The following is a 17,064-nucleotide window of genomic DNA, read 5'->3' as shown; positions in this document are numbered from 1 at the left end:
TATCAATTTGAACATTTCTGCTGGCTTAAAAAAAAAAAAAATAAAGCAGTCGCCTCATTCATTTCCTTTGATAATTTTTTGTAAGATATGTCAAAAATTGTCCCCAAAAGCCCTTCCTGATTTTCAAAAAGGAAAAAGGGTATTAAATCTAGGTTAAATTTGTGAATCATGAAAATGTTGACACTATGTTCATTTTTAATAGCCTTTAGGACTCCTTGCATAATGAGTGCATATATTAGGCCGATTTAATAGGACCTGGCACTTTATGTGGCTATTTTAGGTAAACATGAATGTTTATAGTTATGTACTTTTAAGAAACTGTTCATCATAACCAGATTTTAATTAATGTCAATATCCTAAACAATACTTGAATTCCAAATAATAATATTCTTTTATTTGGGAAATGTTCCCCTTTAAAACATAATTTGTAAGAATCATATTATCAAATAAATTATATAAATGAACTTCCCCCATAGCTCTAATCCCATGAAAACGACAGCTGGTTTAGAAATCTCTTCTACATAAATATCACACTCTTCATGAAATCGACAGTCTTTTCATGGAAAAAATTAAAATATATGCTAAAATTAGAAAATGCAAAAGACTGTCTAATTTTCAATTTCAGAAAAGTGCAGCTTGAAATAAGGCGAAAAAAGAAAAAAATTATGTCTACTTATATTTAGGGTGGGCTTTTTCTTTTACATTATCACCATAACTTAGTAGAATTCTGTAATGACACCAAAAACTTGAATAAAAACAACATTCGTCTGCATGCCAAGATTTCCTTAAGAAGGGACCACTGTGTATAAGCCACCTGCTGTCTTTTCCGTAACATAATCTTCTCGTGAGCACATACGTATTTTACTTTGAAAGTTCCAATGTGTGCATCCAACAGAAATGTAAAAAGAAGGATTAGTCTCCAAGAAAACATCCTTCACTGGCATTCTCTCACCTTGAAGTCCCCTCTAACATTCTTCGTACAGTTCAGAGACGAAGCATGGACAAAATAGGACGTTATTCTGCAAAATGGATTGTTATTCACACATTGTGTCCGAGATTACCACAGCTGAGATTTCCCATTTCCAATTTAAAACACTGCTCTGAACAGTATTCAGAAGGGCTAGGGACACTCATGTTTCAATACAAAACTATCCTTTCTAATTGATTCTGGTGACTGAAATGGTATGATGAGGAGTACTAATTAAATAACTGCTTTTCACTTCAATATATGTGTTCATTCTCCCTTTCTTGAGTTTGTATCTGGTCTGTACTTTTTTTTAAAGGCAGCTTGGATTTTAAAAGTTCAATAAAAATGAATGACACAAAACCTACTTCTGTCACCATGAAATTTCTTGCATGTTTTTACTGCGAAAAATATATCCTCTTTCTTCACTGGATGTCCCTAAAAGACAAGAAAACATATATGCACATATGAGTCTATGTTATATGACCATCCACATTCACACCCATGTCAGATATCACATGCTATGGAGGTGAAATTCACCGACGTCAAGGGTATCAAACCTGTTTCCAGGGTTCAGTTTTAGGGAAAAACAGGAACTGTAGTTGAGCTGACAAGGCCTCTGACATCAGCCAGACCTGGGCCCAAATCCCAGACTGCCCTATACACACTGTGTCACCCAGACAACAGTCTTCAGCTCTCAACTCAGTCGGCTCATTTAGAAAATGGTCAGAATAGCTACCAGTCAAGCTGCTTTTATTACTCCATTTATTAAGCACATTATAGCTGCCCAATAAATGTTAGTCACCTTCCCTTTCCTCTTCCCAGCTGGTGAAGATTTTGACAAAGGGAGAGAAGCAGGAGGATGTGTTAGTGTAAAATAGGAGCTGACTCCCTTCTGTGGGCTGGTCTTACTTTGATGTTGGAAGTATTTTTATGGGCCCTGTATTATCCACCCAAGTCTAGGCTACAGCAACATCCTGTCCTCTGCCAAAGGCAGGACTACTTCAAACACTTGGGGGGGGGGGCAATATCAGAGCCCTGAGCTGGCCCAGCCCAAGCTGACCACTCAAATGAAAGGGAGCACACAGGCAGACTGTGGCCAGCCTACACTCAAGGCCAGAGACTGCTTCGTGGGGGTCTTCTGAGCCCTTTATTACCTCTCTTAGGCCTTTAATAATATTCAGTCATGACTCAAACATCATTTGAGGGTTTAGAGTGACATCTAAGCACAGCTTTGGCATGTCACTCAAGGCACTAGGAGGCTGACCCCACCAAATTACCTAAAAGAGCATTAAAGAACAAGCAAACATCATGTCTAGAAAGATAGGCTTTCCCCTCAGGGACTGAACAAACATTACAGATTCTTCCTCATTACTGTAGTGTGTGCGTGTGTGCGTGTGTGTGTATACCTATAAGTCACCTTTGAAAATGTAACACACACACTTCCATATGACTGACTTGGGAAGAACAGACAACAGTTGAGGATGATGCATACATTTGCTTTATGAGGAAGAATTCAACAACCTAGTGAATTTCAGGGGTCTTCAGGCTCATCCTGGGGACTGAACCAAGGGTATGTCCATAACAAGTCAGTTCATTCTGAAAGTTCTGAACAGTCTCAGGTGAGATCAAATCAAGGTCTCCAGCCGAGAGGAGATGGGCTTGAGGAAAAGGCTTAGGTATTAACAGGAAATGTTTGAAATCACCCTTCTAGGAATATTCTAGTAGATATTCCAGTAGACACATGCTGTATCATCAAGAGAAATGACTCCAGGCGCACTAACTCTAAAGAGCTGTGGCAGGCAGTTCTGCACAAAGGCTCCAGAATGAGTCTGTGCGGTCACAGTTCCCACTCCTGCTCCCCAAGACGCGCTGTGTGACCTTGAACAAGTACTTCTCAGTACGTTTCTCTTCTGGTGCGTAAAACAGGGTAACAACAGTGCTTACCTTATAGGGCTGTTATTAGTAGAAACATGATATGTAGTTTTTACCTGGCACATAACAAATGTTGGGGTGTTTTCAATATACAGGTAAAGTGCTAGACAACATCACGCACAGCATGTAGATTTTCCTTTGATATGCAAGAAAGTCTTTCTTCTATTACTTACGCAAAGTGGTAGGAAAGAATGGAACGTGGTAGCACAGTAGGCATTCACAGCATCTGTACAAAACTCGGGCACCGAAGTAAGGGGACGCCCATGCCCTTTGTCCCAGATGTAGAGGGCAATCTGTCAGGACAGGAGACAGCAATGAATGAAGGAACTCAGCCAACACCACGACTGTTAGCACGAAATCTCTCAAGGGAAAGCAGACCACCTCTTCTACAGAGCATTCAGACTGAACCATATCAATCTGTCAGTATTCAACAGATTTATTTTTTTTACGTATAAAAATAGTAATCTCAGGTGGGCCAATCTAATCTTTTTTTTTTTTTAACGTTTATTTATTTTTGAGACAGAGAGAGACAGAGCTTGAACGGGGGAGGGGAAGAGAGAAAGGGAGACACAGAATCGGAAGCAGGCTCCAGGCTCCGAGCCATCAGCCCAGAGCCCGACGCGGGGCTCGAACTCACGGACCGCGAGATCGTGACCTGGGCTGAAGTCGGACGCTTAACCGACTGAGCCACCCAGGCGCCCCCAATCTAATCTTTTATTGACAGGAATCCACACTCTGACCACCAAACAATTCCAAAGTCGTCATAAGCAACTGCAGGGAAGTTATTTTAGGGTCTGTCAAATACTGCCGTGAAAGATGAAAGAAAATATAACTGGGAGTCTGTTTTTCTACAGTGTGGTAATTATATACCTTGACTAACCAACTTGTTGAAAACATCTAAAACTGTTGGATAAGAGATCTTCAAAATGATTTTAAATGGATTGCTAAATTGCCACAAAAGTATGGAACTTGTGAGGACAAACATGCAAAAGGAAGAGCCTGGGGATAAGGACAAGAAGGGTAATTTTCCTCAGTAGGTAGAGGACTCTGGTGATGCTGTTTCTGGTAGGAGTTAAAAAATAAAGACTATGATGCAGCTAAGGTGGGAGGTATCTGAGAGCAAACCCCACTATAAAGCTAGGACTTTGGAGCTAGATGGAGGGGAAAAACCATTTCCAGATCTCCTTTGAGATCCTGTCATCAAATCCCAAGCTTCCCTAATTTGTGCCACCAGTGTGGGCCAAAACACTTCAAACTGTAATTTACAGTGGTCAGTAGAACCCTCTAGCAGCAGGAAAAGCAAATGCAAATCATTCCCGGGGAACCCACACCCTTAACGTAGGACTCCAAGGATTACCACAGATACGGTTCCAAGCAAGACTGCTCAGAGGAAAATCATAAAAAGCACAGAGACATGAGCTGATGACCCAGAGCCAGGAGACAAACCTTAATCAGACCAAAAAGACTGCAGGTCTTGGAATTATCAAACATAGATTACAAAAGTACTGTGTTGAATATATTTTCATAAAGAAGTAAAAACTTTCACACGTCAGCAAAAAATGTGTTTAACGATCATATAAAATAAGCAAATTTGAAAAAGAAAGGACTAAAACTTTTAAAAATAAAAAAACAATTGAAATGAAAAATGTAATGGTTAGGATAAGTAGTATATTAAACACAGGTGAATAAAAAAAATTAGGGAATTAGGGGCACCTGGGTGGCTCAGTAAGTTAAGCATAGGCCTTCGGCTCAGGTCATGACCTCACGGCTCATGGGTTCGAACTTGGCAACGGGCTCTGTGCTGACGGTGCAGAGCCTGCTTGGGATTCTCTGTTTCTCTCCTCTCTGCCCCTACCCTGCTTGTGCTCTCTCTCTCTCAAAATAAATTTAAACAAATTAAGGAACTAAAAGATGAAGGTCCCCAAATTATCTGAAATAGCACAGCAGAAACGGAGGGGTGGGGGGGGGGGGGGGGACATAAGACAAAAGTTCAGAGAGCTAGCCCAGATCCAGGAGGCGATAGCAGACAGAATGGGGATAAGAACATACTTGAAAAGACAATGGCTACAAATCTCCAAAATTACGTAAGGGTCAAAGAATCCCAAGTGAGATTTTTTTTTTTTTTAAGTGTACATCTAGACATCTCATAGTGAAACTGCAGAACGCCAAAGACAAAGAAACAATCTTAAAAGCAGGCAAAGACAAAGGCAGATTACCTACAAAGAAGCCACATGAGACTGATGTTTATTTCCCACATCAATTGCCACGGCAATAACAGAAAAGCCAGAACACAGTGCAGTGACCCCACTGTGATGAGAGAAAAGGACAGACAACCTACGATGGTAAACACAAGGTAACTATGTTTCAAGAACAAAGCTGACATAAATGTTTCGTTCATTTGTTGTTAAGTAGGCTTCAAACCCAGCGTGGAGCCCAACGCAGGGCTTGAACTCACAACCCTGGGATCAAGACCTGAGCTGAGATCAAGAGTCAGATGCCAACTGAACCGCCCAGGTGCCCCAATGGAAGTGTTTTTAAGGGAAAAAAATGAGAATTGATGACCTCACTATTAGAAATTCTGAAGGACGTGCCTCAGCAAGAATAAAAATGATCCCAGCAAATACATAATTAAGCTCATACAAATGTTAACTACGCAAAGATAATATTTGAGGGGTTAAAAAAGATGCTGGACAACAAGAAGTATATAAATTGTGAGGGGGATAATCAGAGTTCAATTATTCTAAGTCCCCTGAATTTTTTTTTAGGTGATCAACTAGCCATTATTAAGAATGCATGTTAAAATATTTAAATGAAGGTACAGTAAGGCAAGATAAGTACCAGTAAGGTACAGATACAGAGACTGAACTTCCAAAATAGCAGAGAAGGACAAAATGGGAAAAGAAACAACAAAAAAACAGACATTTTAATTTTTTTAATGTTTATTTTTGAGAGAGAGAGCACAAGCAAGTGAAGGGCAGGGGAGGGGGGCGGGCACAGAGGATCTGAAGCAGGCTCTGTGCTGACAGCATAGAGCCTGATGCGGGGTTCGAACTCACGAACTGTGAGAACGTGACCTGAAGTCGGAAACAACTGACTGAGCCAGCCAGGTGCCCCAGAAAGTAAGGAAGTTTTTAAAATGAGCCAGATAAAATGAGGGGCAAGGGATAAAACGAAGTGTTGGGAATCAATTCAAATATAATGGTAATCATGTTCAATGTAAATGTGAATTTGCTACCTGACGTAAAGACAAAGACTGGCAAACTGGAAGAGAGAAAAAAAAAAAATAAGTCCTTTTTAAGAAAAAGACCTCTATGCTGAGCATAGAGCCTGCTTGACATTCTCTCTCTCTCCCTCTGCCCCTTTTTAGCTCACATGTGCACATGCTCTGTCTCTGTCAATCAATCAATAAGGACATAAAGGGGCTGTAAGAAAAAGATAAGAGAGAATTATGAACCACACACCAAAAGAAGGCTGGTAAAGAAATATTCATAACATTAAATACACATTTAATTCACATTAGGGCAAAGAGCATCACAAGAGATAAAGGTAAATTCGTAAGAAGACATAATGATTGTAAGCCTGTATGCATTGAGTTAACAGACTCTCGGAATATAAAAGGCAAAAGCTGGCAGTTACAAGAGGAGACACTGGCAAATCCACCATTATTAAGGAAGATTTTCTCATTCCTCCCTTAATAAATGACAGATCAAGAAGAGAAAAGTAGAAAGAAGGAAAGGAGGAAGGAAGATTAACCTATTAGATTAAACCTACTTCTCCTTTAATCTGATAAAGAGAATATTACACCCCCCCCCAATTATAACATATACACCTTTTACTTCACTGATGAAAAGGAAACATGAACTAGGCCATAAAGCAAACCTAAAAATATTTCTATAGACCACAACAATACCACGTTAGAGATCAGTAACAAGACGCAATAACAACACACACTGATATGTTGGGTCACAATGAACAATGTATTTTTTAAAGTGGGTCACAGTCAAAAAAAAAAATAGTTAAAGGGCCTCTGCCCTAGAGAAACACCTGCAGAGGATTGTCCTAACACACATCCAAAATGCTCATAGAAGTAATGATTATAGTAACAGAAAAGTCATGGCAATCCAGAAGCCCACCACCAGGAGAATGGATAAGTAAACTGATATAGTCATAGGAGAGACTACTGCAGGCAGTGAAAATAAGTTCAGTAGGGCTGCACGCAGCAACACGGATGAGTTTCAAGTCAGAACAATACTCCTGGTGCAATTCTGTTTACATGAAGTCCAGAAGGATACAAAACTGCATGACATGGGGGCACCCGGGTGGCTCAGTCAGTTAAGCGCCCGACTTCAGCTCAGGTCATGATCTCCCAGTTCTTGAGTTCGAGCCCCGCATCGGGCCCTGTGCTGACAGCTCAGAGCCTGGAACCTACTTGGGATTCTGGGTCTCCCTGTCTCTCTGCCCCTCCCTCTCTCACACTCCATGCCCCTCTCTCTCTCTCTTTCCAAAATAAACAAACATTAAAAAAACTGCATACTATGTTATTCAGAGATACAGTCATATGATGAAAACTATGAAGAAAAGGAAGAGAGAATTCAAGGAAGTGTTTAGTGAGAATGAAGGGGACCCAGGAAAGCAGCACTCAGGTAGTCTCCAAGCGACTGATGATGGGCTAGCTCATAAGCCAGGAGGTGGGCTTTTAGATATTGTGACTGATCCTCATACCTTTCACGTGGGTTAGAAATATTTTCTGTGTGTGCTTAATTTTTAATAGATTCCTGAACCTGGGTATCTATACCAAAGTTGACTTTTCATTAAAAATATCTAGGCAGGCCTGCACTCTCAATTAATCGTTCTTTCCTTTCTATGGCAAAGAATGATTTTTTTACATGTATGTTTCTCCTCAAATAGGCTATTTCATCACATTCCAACACCTGAGAAGGTAAGGTGCTGCGAGTGCCCTTATTTGCTCCTGGCAGCTTGCCAGGAGCACATGTCAAGGTTGACCCCACCGTCCCAAGTACAGATTCCTGCAGAGGGAAAGGGGGGGCCATTTTAGGCAGTGAGATGCGCCTGTGAATGAAACCCACAAAGAAACCTTCTTAACAATGATGCAGGAATGATTCATGATGGGACCCCTGCATCTAGGACGACGGGTCACAGATGTCCAGTAGATGCCAGGGGTGCTGGGGTCCATCCAGGCTGGCATGCCGCAGCTGCCTGCTTAGGGCCAACTGCCTCAGTTCTGCCCCAGAGGGCCAAGGACAGGGACATGACCGAGGCATATGTACGACCAAAGCACCGAATAAGCCCAAAGGTACTTTTGCGACATTTGTGCATGTTTTTAGAAATCCGCCTCTGCACTCATCCACCTAGCTTTAAAAAAAAAAAAAAAAAATTAAGACTCACAGATGCAACCTTTTCCACTGTTCCTTCTCCACCTACGTGATGAAAGTGAGTTTAAAGAGAAAGACCTAATTTGCTGGGGAAGAATTACGTTGGTGGGGAGAAAATGTATAAATGCATCGGGAAGGGATGCGCTGGTAGGGAATCAAAAACACCTTTTATAGCAAAACACGTGAATTCTCAGTTGCTACAACTTTTAAAAAAGAAAACAAGACGTACCTCATGTTTTAAATCTATTGTGAAGTCGGATTTCAGGGATTCACTCCTTAACCTCTTGGTAAGCCTAGAAAACAGATACAATTTGAGGCCGTTTTCTTTTTTGTCATCAGAAGGAGCATGGAACAAGAACATTCTCGAGACCTCCTAATGTTTGAAAACAGATACAAGGACACACTGTAACATAAAATTAAGAGTTTTAGGGGCGCCTGGGTGGCGCAGTCGGTTAAGCGTCCGACTTCAGCCAGGTCACGATCTCGCGGTCCGTGAGTTCGAGCCCCGTGTCGGGCTCTGGGCTGATGGCTCGGAGCCTGGAGCCTGTTTCCGATTCTGTGTCTCCCTCTGTCTCTGCCCCTCGCCCGTTCATGCTCTGTCTCTCTCTGTCCCAAAAATAAATAAACGTTGAAAAAAAAATTTAAAAAAAAAAAATTAAGAGTTTCACATTCCCTTGAGGCAAAGCACTTGTGGAAATGGAATTATTTGTTGACCAGGAAACGAACACAAGCCTTTTTGCAAATGGAACATTCATTGTTTCAACATCTGGCAAATAACGTAAAATACACTATAATAAACTAAATACCTTACAAACAAAGCCACAAAGTTTGGTGACTCCTGATAATCTTGACACCAAATACTGACAGAGAAGAGAACAGAAAAGAAAAAAAAAAAAAAAAAGAACTTGCATGACAGAGAAACAAAAGTTGCTACTTTTCAGTCTCCTTCTTTTAATAACCCAAAGGAACTACAGTTTGTGGAGTTTTTAGGGGGGAGAGAGAATGTGGTTTCAGGGAAGGAGAAAAAAAAAAAAAAACATTTCCAGTCCCTTTCTTGGTTAAAGGGTTAAAGAAATCTTCAGCAGTCCTTTCGGTGCAGATGAGAGCACCGCCAGTGCCCAGCTTCCTAGTACCGACCCAGCACTGTACCCCCCACCCCGAGTGCACACCTGCCCACGCCTCTCCTGCTGAACATCTGCCTAGCACACCCACACCCAAACCTTACCTGGCAAACCTTTCTTCCAGATCAAACTCAAGGGCACTTTCTCTGCAGAACTTTGCCAGACTTGCCCACCAGCATAAGTGGAAACTTCCTTTGCTCCCAGAATAGGAAGGAAGCTCCATTATTTTGATCACATGTGCGACATCCTGTTGTGTGTAAGTCCCCTTCTGTGCCACAGCTTCTTTGTCTGGCCAGCACCGCCCGCCCACCATGCCTGGCCAAAAGGAGCACTCGGGAAGCTGCCTGAATGAATGAGGGCAAGATAGGCTTTGATTCCAAGCTGGTGGGAAGGAATTCCGTACGTAACCAGGCCGCTGAAATACATACGGTTCTGTATTTGTGACAGGGCTAGAGACTAGACCATCAGTCTCAATTACAACCCCCCTAACACATACTTTAACTGGAAAGAAATCACAGTGATTTTTAAAGGAAAAGTAGTAATAAGTGTCAAAACTCTTTACTGAGTTTTCAGCCTCATTGAGCCACAAAGATTTCTTTAAAAATTTACTTCTAACTCGAGGAAAGATAAAGAAGGACACAGGTTATAATTTGTGTTTAGTATTAAAGCATTTGTCTCAGGGTGGATACTAATGCAGCTCGGCAGCAGATAGCTCCAAAAGCAGCCCGCGGAACCTCGGTCACATTCCTGTGCAATTCCTGCCCACAGACCTGTCAATAGGAGTGGGTGAGGACACGTACAGAGACAGCATTCTCAGATATACTCCCGATAGACAGTGAGAGAAAAAATTCTGCCCTGGCATGGCATCTTGTCCAGTCTGATTTCTGTTCAGTTCGAGCCAGTTTTTAACTTTGGAATCTGAACTCCTGCTAAGTGCCTCCAAACTCTGATCAGATCACCTTCATACCTGGGCTTACTGCCACAGGCAAGGGACACAGAATTGTGACAGGAACCAAATGGCATGTGACATCCATTGTTAGATGGCCATGCATGACAAGCCCCTTCTTACTAGACAATAAGTACCTCCGACTTGTTACCCTCAACGTGCTCTCTACTTTTTTGACTTTTCAAGTTTCTCATTCCATTCTTGAAAATCTGTATTTGGGGGCAATCTCAGAGAGGCAACACTTGAAGACCACTGATAGAATTTCTTTAAGATGAAAAAGATATATATACGGACCTTTTTTTAAGTTTGTTTGTTTGCTTGTTTGTTTGTTTATTTAGAGAGAAAGAGCACGAGCAGGGGAGGCGCAGAGAGAGAGGGCGAAGAGAGAATCCCCAGCAAGCTCCGCAATGACAAGATTGTGACCTGAGCCAAAACCAAGAGCCGGACGCTCAACCTACTAAGCCACCCAGGCACCCTGTATACTGACATTCTGTGGCTACGTCTAGCAGCCCGTGGAGTCTACCATAACCTTAAGTGATGGTTACCTCAACATCACCAACTTCATGTCAATGAGTCGGTCTCGTGAGCATAAGTCGGTCACCTTGAAAATATGGTCAAGTCCTAAAAGTGTGCAAGGCATTCCTAACTTAAAAGGCAAGTCCTAAAATGGGAACTAGGTTTCACTTTTCTATACAAGACAGCACGAGGGTTTTCCAAACGCTAAGTGCAGTGACCAACAATACCAGGAAAAAAAAAAAAACAATTAAGGGCAGAAATTCCAATTACTTTGATAAAATATTTCCTCATTAAATATTCAGTTCCTGGAAAATAGGACATTTGATATTCAGCTTGCCTATTTTTAGAAGGCATTAAGTCATGTCCCAATAATACAACTCTAAAGACACAACCACCTAGACTGGAAATTTGCAACAGACAGAGGGCCTCTTCAACTTCAAGTTCCTAGCTGACTTTTACAGTCCCATTCGTCAGCTAGTCAAAAGAGCAAACTATTGAAGGAAATCTAGGTAAGTTTTACTGGTGGAAAAACAACAGAAAAAAACAGTAACAGTGTTCTGTAAAACCACCTATTTGAAAAGATCGTCTTATTGTAAATGTCTCCAAAACTGCAAGTACTTTTTTATCGATGCTATTGTTAGAAGATCACACAGACGGATTACCAGGAAATGTTAGGCAGTGTTAATCCAAAACTCACTAACGTGGGATTACTAGGGCAAATGTTTTTGGTGGGAAATAGTCTATAAAAGTGTGTGTCGTAAAATGTTTTTAAGTAACCAGTTTTTCTGATGACTGGAGCAGGAGAAATACTTAAGCAATGGTTAACAGTTGCCCTACCTACCGAGTGGGCCATAAAGTCAAGAAAAGGAGACAAAAGGTGGGGGGGGGGGGGGGGCCGACTTCAGTTAAGCGTCTGACTTCAGTTCAGACCATGATCTCATGGTTTGTGGGTTTGAGCCCCGTGTCAGGGTCTGTGCTGACAGCTCAGAGCCTAGAGCCTACTTCAGATTGTGCGTCTCCTTCTCCCTCTGCCTCTCCCCTGCTCTCTCTCTCTTTCTCTCTCAAAAATAAATAAACCTTAAAAATTAAAATTTAAAAAAAAGGAGACTCCTGTAGCGGGCACTGTTGACTGCCTACACAATATAGGCGCTTCCTCTTCCTTCTTCCTAAGAGACTTCTCATTTTGATTAAATTATTGAGCCCTATAAATGGGCTCCAGGGTCAGAATTCGTTTGATCCCAACCAAAGCACTGAAATTCCCTGCAACCATTAATGGTCCAGGAGTTGGTACATGCCTAAAGTTGACCCCACCAACCGCGAGCAGACAAGATCCAACTAGAGACTGAAGATAAGCACTTACATTCCATGGTTAGAGAGCTTCTTCGCTGCTGAACATAAGATATATATCCAGAAAGCCCTTTTTGCCTTGAAAATCAACAAAGGGAACCAGATTTAGGATGAACTAATGATGTATGTGGTTGCAGGATGCTGTGTACTAAGCATGAGAGAGACAGAACCAGCATCCTCAATAACAGGGCAGAACCCCTACATCGGCCAACACAGACCTCACCTTCCAGTTACAGTAACGACATCTTCTTAATCCAGCATGCTAACTAATATAGTTTCTAATAACAGGGAGAAACAGCACATTAGCTTTGGAACTGGGAGAAAACAACTGGGAAGATCCAATGTTGCAGCCAGTGGGGCTCGTTGATACTTTATGCCTCTTTTAGTTCTAAGAATAATACCGGGTTCTTAAAGAATGTATAGAATCTCCTATGAGAAAACCATTTCTAAATAGATCTTGGCCACAGGACAGTTGCTATGCTAGATGGGTTACATTGTATTTTGTTTGATTACTTGCCTGCATCCCAAGAGACAGGAAGTATGGTAGAAGACACCACTATGGTAGAGCCCACATTTTCGTTTCGTTTTTGTTGGCAGGGGAAAGGGAGGGGAGGCACACCAAAGACCACGGATGTTAATTAACTACAAACATTGTGCAGCTTGTTGGCAACCGTTCAGCGTTGTAAAAGCAGACGACACGGAATGCAGAAGGCTGACTGGTGCCTTACTCCTCTATCATGCCAGAGCTATGGGGAAGGGCTGGACATTTCCTGAACTTGAACAAAAGACCAGCCTTTTGGCCCCAATTCCCTTAGCCGCAGTTCCTTACATACCCCGCTGCAGTGGGGCCCTCGGTACTCAGAGTAAGCTGCCGCTTGCCCATAGATGTTTTCAGCGACCTCGTAAAGAGGACGAGAGAAGCACGTGCCCGTGGGACCACCTCCACAGAACACCAGGTCATCCATAACACAGTCTCCCCTTAATAAGACCAGTATCTTGGCTAGTGCAGAACCTGGAGCACCGGTTTGCAAAGGCCCCGGCAGTGAGTCAGTGGTGAGCATGAGGTAGTTATGAGCGTAAGCCAGAGCCAACCGAACCTGCCAGGGCTTGGGCTGCCTCTACATCTTATAAGCAGTGAAGCCGGACGGCAGAATTCATAGACCCAAGAGGTTTTGAAGAACAGGTTATGCTTTATTGCCTGCAAGGCAAGCAAGGAGTTGGGCTAAACGGTCCTTTAAGAGGATTCTAGGAGGCAAAGATGGTGCACAACAGAGACTACTTTCACTCACGTGGTTTAAAAGTAAGTCAAGGGGCGCCTGGGTGGCGCAGTCGGTTAAGCGTCCGACTTCAGCCAGGTCACGATCTCGCGCTCCGTGAGTTTGAGCCCTGCGTCGGGCTCTGGGCTGATGGCTCAGAGCCTGGAGCCTGTTTCCGATTCTGTGTCTCCCTCTCTCTCTGCCCCTCCCCTGTTCATGCTCTGTCTCTCTCTGTCCCAAAAATAAATAAATGTTGAAAAAAAAAATTAAAAAAAATAAATAAATAAAAGTAAGTCAAAAGGAAAGCAATACTTGGGGCGCCTGGGTGGCTCAGTCGGTTAAGCGTCCGACTTCGGCTCGGCTCATGATCTTGCAGGTTGCGGGTTCAGGCCCCGCGTCGGGCTCTGTGCTGACAGCTCAGAGCCTGGAACCTGCTTCAGATTCCGTGTCTGCCCCTTCCACGCTCATGCTCTCTCTCTCTCAATAATAAATAAACGTTAAAAGAAATTTAAAAATTTAAGAAAAAATAAAAAGGAAAGCAGTACTTAACAGTTATTGATTACATCTAACTCAGGAAAAGGCGAAGTGCATTCCGTATCAAGGCACCACCAAGGTCCTTGCTAGATGGGGGAGGGAAAGAAAGTGAAACTATAAACTACCGGATTTGTTTCCCAGATGAGTGGCTTCCTGGATCGGAAGGGAGATACGAGGAGAGGGTTATACGGGCTTCAGAGAGATGGTTACAGCCCGGGCTTGCTGCCCAGGGTCACAGGTCTCTGGGTTTCTCTCCAGCCCTGGGAGAAGAGTGTGGCGTCTGCGCTCGGAACAGTGCACCGCACAGGACAGGGTCAGCTGTACTTGTCCCTCTCTCGGGGGACTTGGTCCTCCGGGAAACAGAAGACGACAGACTGACGAAGAGCTTCTGAGTCACAGTCGGAGAAACCACAGCCACCAGAACTTCTGCAGAGAAGGCAGCCCCCATAGTTCCAGGCTCTGAAGCCACAGGGTGAGGACAGACCCAGAGGAAGGCGACCGCCGGGGCGAAGAGTCCCGAAGGCCCAAGGAACGGCCGAGGGGCTGCGGTGTGCCACTCGTGGCTCCGGAGAGTCCAGACAGAACACAGGGAGCTGAACTGGGCCCAAACACAGGGCTGCAGGACATACTGGGAGAAGAGTGTCCTGGGGGCTCCCGCTCTTCGAGCGGCAGCAAACCCAAGCTGAATGAATTTGGGAATAAAGATGACCCTGGGCCGCTGAAACGCAGGATTTCCCCCTCACCCCTGCAGAGAGCGGAGAGCAGAGCCAGGCCAACCAGTGCAGGGTGAGAAGGAAATGACAACTCTCTCTTCTCGTTGCCCCTCCCCTCCTGCCCAGCCCCTCCAAGAATGGGCCGGGAAAACGTATGAGCCCTCCTAGGCATGCCTGGCACAGGCTGGGGGCAGGGCGTCCTTGCCCGCGAGTCTCAGGACGGGTCTATGGGTCACGCGTTTTAGTCGGAGATAACAGAATCCACTCTGGCCAGTTTGGGCACAAAGTGCACTTATTAATGCATATAGTTGGCTGACAGAATTACTGGACAGTCTGAATAGAGAGGCTCGAGGCTGAGATCCCCAGGACGACCTCCAGATTTATACTCCAGAAATGGGTCGTCAAGGAGCTGGGGCCTCTGCCACCGTCAGGAAGTACCGTCTCGGCTGCCAGCCCCCAAAGGACTCCTCCTCTGTCATGACCTCTCAAGCCAAATGGACCACCAGGCACCGTCTCCTTCCCCATATGACTGAGTGCATCTGCCTAACGGAGCCCATCTCACTTGGCTGCTCTCTAACAGCAAGAAAGGCCACACAACATGGAAGTTTCGTTGTTACTGTCCCTTTGCGGATTCTACATTGGGAAGGAGGGTCTTACACCGTTAAAAAAACAAAAAACAAAAAACAAAAAAAAACCACTTTCCAATGTCAAGGGAGTAGTCACCAAGTGTTGGCCAGCCGCAAATGAGAAGGTAGGACTACCGTGCCTACCCAGCCCACATCCACCACGGGCTCAAAAGGTTTCTGAGACTCTGAACCCCAGAAACAACACGCCCAACGTAAGAAATAACAGAAACCCTCCATCTTTGAAGATACAAAGGCCACAACTGCTTTACCAACTTTCTCTTCCCTAAAGAACAAAAAACACATAATAATTAATCTGAAGCATTCAAATTAAAAGCCTGTCAACAGTCATGGTTCTCCTGAATTACAACTTAATTATCTTTCCTTTTCACCTTGAAAAAAAGCATTATTGTGATTATACACACAAATATCTGGGCCCGAATAGCTATGGAGCCTCTGATTAAGTGTCCCTCTTGCCTGGCCCATGTTTAAACGTGTGTACCCACGCACATAATCTGTCATCAGCTCCCACCCCCGGGCAATGTTACTGATTCATCTTCTTCCTGACAATCAAAATCACATCTGTAGCTAACCAGATCCATTAATAATAGTAATAACCCCTCTGGGTGTAGAGTTCTCAGAGTACTTATGTGCCCTCCCTTGGTCCCACAATTTATTATTCACCTTATTTTGCAGGTGAGGAAAAAGAAATAAGGAAGGGGTGAGTCATCAGTCTGAGGGCACTAGTAAGTGACAGAGCAGAAGCAAGAACCTCAAGGTTCCTCAGGCTCCTGTTCCAGGTCCTCCCGCCCCACCACACACTGTCTCGGGCTGCAAAACTCACTTGGGATCCATCAGTTACAGGACTCAGTGAAACAGAAGTTGAATCACGCACACACACACACACACACACACACACACACAAAGTCTAGTAAATCCTTACTTGTTTACAAGTGGAATACTAAGAGCCCAGCCAGCAGCGAAGTCTGGATATTTAAAAACGGTAGGATTTTCAGAAAAGGCATAATGGTGAATTATTGTAGATTCTTCATCATGTAATGCTTTTCCTAAAAACCATTCCTGTCAAATAAAGATATAAAATGTCATTTTCTTAAAAAGCCATTTCATATAGGACCAAAAACAAAGTCACGTCATTAATTTTAGTTAATTAAGTCCTCTGGGCGATAGAGAATTAGCACAGATTATGACTTTCTAAAGCATTTTAACAAAAATGCAATACTCTATGATAAGCAAGACGTCATAATCTTTACAAAGAGAGTAGCTTAGTATATTAACAGGATCAACGAAATGGCATCTTTATGCCATAAACATGTAGAAGTGGCATTTTATAGAAAATTCCACATCAAAATACTATTAAGGCAAAGAAAACAGTGTTCCTTTATGCCATACTGAGGTCTGCAAAGGAGAATCTGAAAAATCCCTTCCAGAATCAGTGCCTATTTTATTCATTTATTCATTCAATTAACATTTAACATTTATTCCACATCACGTGAGAACGCAGCTTATGCAATAGTGGGGGACACAGAAAATAAGTAAATAAAATAAATGTGCTGTGATGAAGACAGAGTACCCAGGGACTTCCCGGCAAAGAAACGGAAACCTCTCATGAGCTAACATCTGAACTGAGAGTAAATAATACCAAAGGGCCAGCTATGCACAAATCCAGGGAAGAGCCATCAAGGCAGTTAATACACA

General features: G+C 43.2%; 1 protein-coding gene across 3 annotated transcripts in view; it reads right to left on the bottom strand.

Annotated features, from left to right (window-relative positions):
* The window catches only part of B3GLCT (beta 3-glucosyltransferase), a 105,203-nt gene that overhangs the window by 50,222 nt on the left and 37,917 nt on the right, over positions 1 to 17,064 (bottom strand). For all 3 annotated transcript variants that reach the window (XM_040448140.1, XM_040448141.1, XM_040448139.1), the window contains 4 exons: positions 16,292 to 16,428; positions 8,522 to 8,585; positions 3,073 to 3,192; positions 1,333 to 1,402 (listed from right to left, as the gene is read on the bottom strand). In XM_040448140.1, coding sequence (XP_040304074.1) covers positions 1,333 to 1,402; positions 3,073 to 3,192; positions 8,522 to 8,585; positions 16,292 to 16,428 — 391 coding nt within the window. The remainder of the gene's footprint in view (positions 1 to 1,332; positions 1,403 to 3,072; positions 3,193 to 8,521; positions 8,586 to 16,291; positions 16,429 to 17,064) is intronic.

The sequence above is a fragment of the Herpailurus yagouaroundi genome, unplaced genomic scaffold, assembly GCF_014898765.1.
Source record: "Herpailurus yagouaroundi ecotype Mexico unplaced genomic scaffold, PumYag 197, whole genome shotgun sequence".
NCBI lineage: Eukaryota > Metazoa > Chordata > Mammalia > Carnivora > Felidae > Herpailurus > Herpailurus yagouaroundi.
Note: the sequence above shows the minus strand (reverse complement) of the source record. Positions and strands in the feature narration are given on the sequence as shown.